The 1,593-nt window shown below is 43.3% G+C and overlaps 1 protein-coding gene across 1 annotated transcript in view; it reads right to left on the bottom strand.

The window, feature by feature from the left end:
* The window catches only part of LOC101858298 (nuclear hormone receptor HR96), a gene marked incomplete at its 5' end in the record, with an annotated part of 199,067 nt that overhangs the window by 21,513 nt on the left and 175,961 nt on the right, over positions 1-1,593 (bottom strand). Inside the window, 1 exon segment of the mRNA XM_005106398.3 lies at positions 973-1,075. Within this exon segment, the coding sequence (XP_005106455.2) occupies positions 973-1,075 (103 nt within the window).

Genomic DNA, 1,593 nt, shown 5'->3' with positions numbered 1-1,593 from the left:
CCCCCCCCTTCCCTCCCTCCGTCCATTTCAGGAGAGCTTTCTTTCATACCACAGTGTGTTTTTGTTTTGATGAATGGCCGCGTGCAGCGTTGGCAAAACCCGATCACATCGATCGCGGTCGGAGGGAAAGCAGTGTAGAAAAGACTCGGAGACAATCTATTTCCATTAGCGGCCTGGCGCTACTTGCTGACGTGCACTTAGACGAGAAATACAGCGACGAGCTGCGCGCACGACGTTCAACAGTCCGACCCACCGACCGACACACGACTCCAGCGTCGCAGCAGACCTCAAAGTGCATCCATCCCCCTACTTTTATCACAATTACAAAACTCCCCGCCGCCCAACACTCCATATTATTCAGACAGACAGACAAATATTTCTTTTTTTCCCCCAACTCCCTTATCTTTTCAGATGTAATTACTGTAACAAGTTCTAATAGTTTTACAATTAAACAGACACACTCGAGAAGTCCGCATAAAGGAAGCTGAGGTTCTTTCTCGGGAAGAATCAATGGATCAAATCCCCCCCCCCCCTCCTCCCTCGCTCTCTGACTCTAAACGATCCCGGCCGTGTACAGTCGCGTAAACAGTCAGGACAAGAACTGTGTTACTGGAAAAGTTGCTTCATCTTCTTTTTCACCCCCCAACCTCCCCAAAAAATCACCCGGTTAAGAACAAACAAATAACAATAAACCCAAATATCACAAAAAAGATACAAAAGGCCCCCCCCCCCCTTAGCCACCAACAACAAAACAACGAATACTATCTCCACCTTCGAACTCCCTAAAATCTTAAAAAAATAAAAACCAAACGAAGATCAAACAATCTTCTAACAACAGCTCAATACAACCAAACAAACAACATTATTAACCCATTACATTACATGAACCATTAACAGAAAAAACAAGGCAGGGAAAAAAATAAAGAAAGAGTTTCTCACAAGGAAGTTTAAGGTTCATGTTACTTTACTCACCTTATTCTTGCGCGCCTTCCCGCAGACCAGTCCGTCTGTGGGTGAGTGGTCCAGGGACCTGTAGTGGGGCGCCATGTGGTCCATGCCACCGGGGTCATCGAAACTGGGGAAGAGCAGAAAAAAACACCACGTTAGATTTGTGCATGTGTTTTTCTTTTTTTCCGTAAGAGTTTGTTTTTGTTTTAGTAGAGGTTTTACGGCGCTCGCAACTCCATAAGGTCATATGAGCGCCAGAAGATTAGAGGAGTTACAAGAGAGTTACAAACATAAAAAAGAAGGAGGGGAGATAAGGACGATAGATGTTTGATAGGAAAGAAGGAGCAAACCACACCAGAGCACCCGCCAACTACCCACTCGTAAGAGTTTTACGGCACTTGCAACACAATAAGGTCAAATAAGTGTCGAAGATACGAGGTGTTACAAGAGAGAAAAAAACATAAAAAAGGAGGGGAGATAAAGACGATAGGTGTTTGACAGGAAAGAAGAAGCAGATAGATATATAAAAAGATAGATAGAAGGATAGATAGAAGGATATGTAGAAGGATATGTAGAAGGATATGTAGAAGGATAGATAGATAGATAGATAGATAGATAGATAGATAGATAGATAGATAGATAGAT

Source organism: Aplysia californica, unplaced genomic scaffold (assembly GCF_000002075.1).
Source record: "Aplysia californica isolate F4 #8 unplaced genomic scaffold, AplCal3.0 scaffold00531, whole genome shotgun sequence".
Classification (NCBI taxonomy): Eukaryota; Metazoa; Mollusca; class Gastropoda; order Aplysiida; family Aplysiidae; genus Aplysia; species Aplysia californica.
The sequence above is the reverse complement of the archived record's forward strand: the minus strand, read 5'-3'. Positions and strand labels throughout refer to the sequence as shown.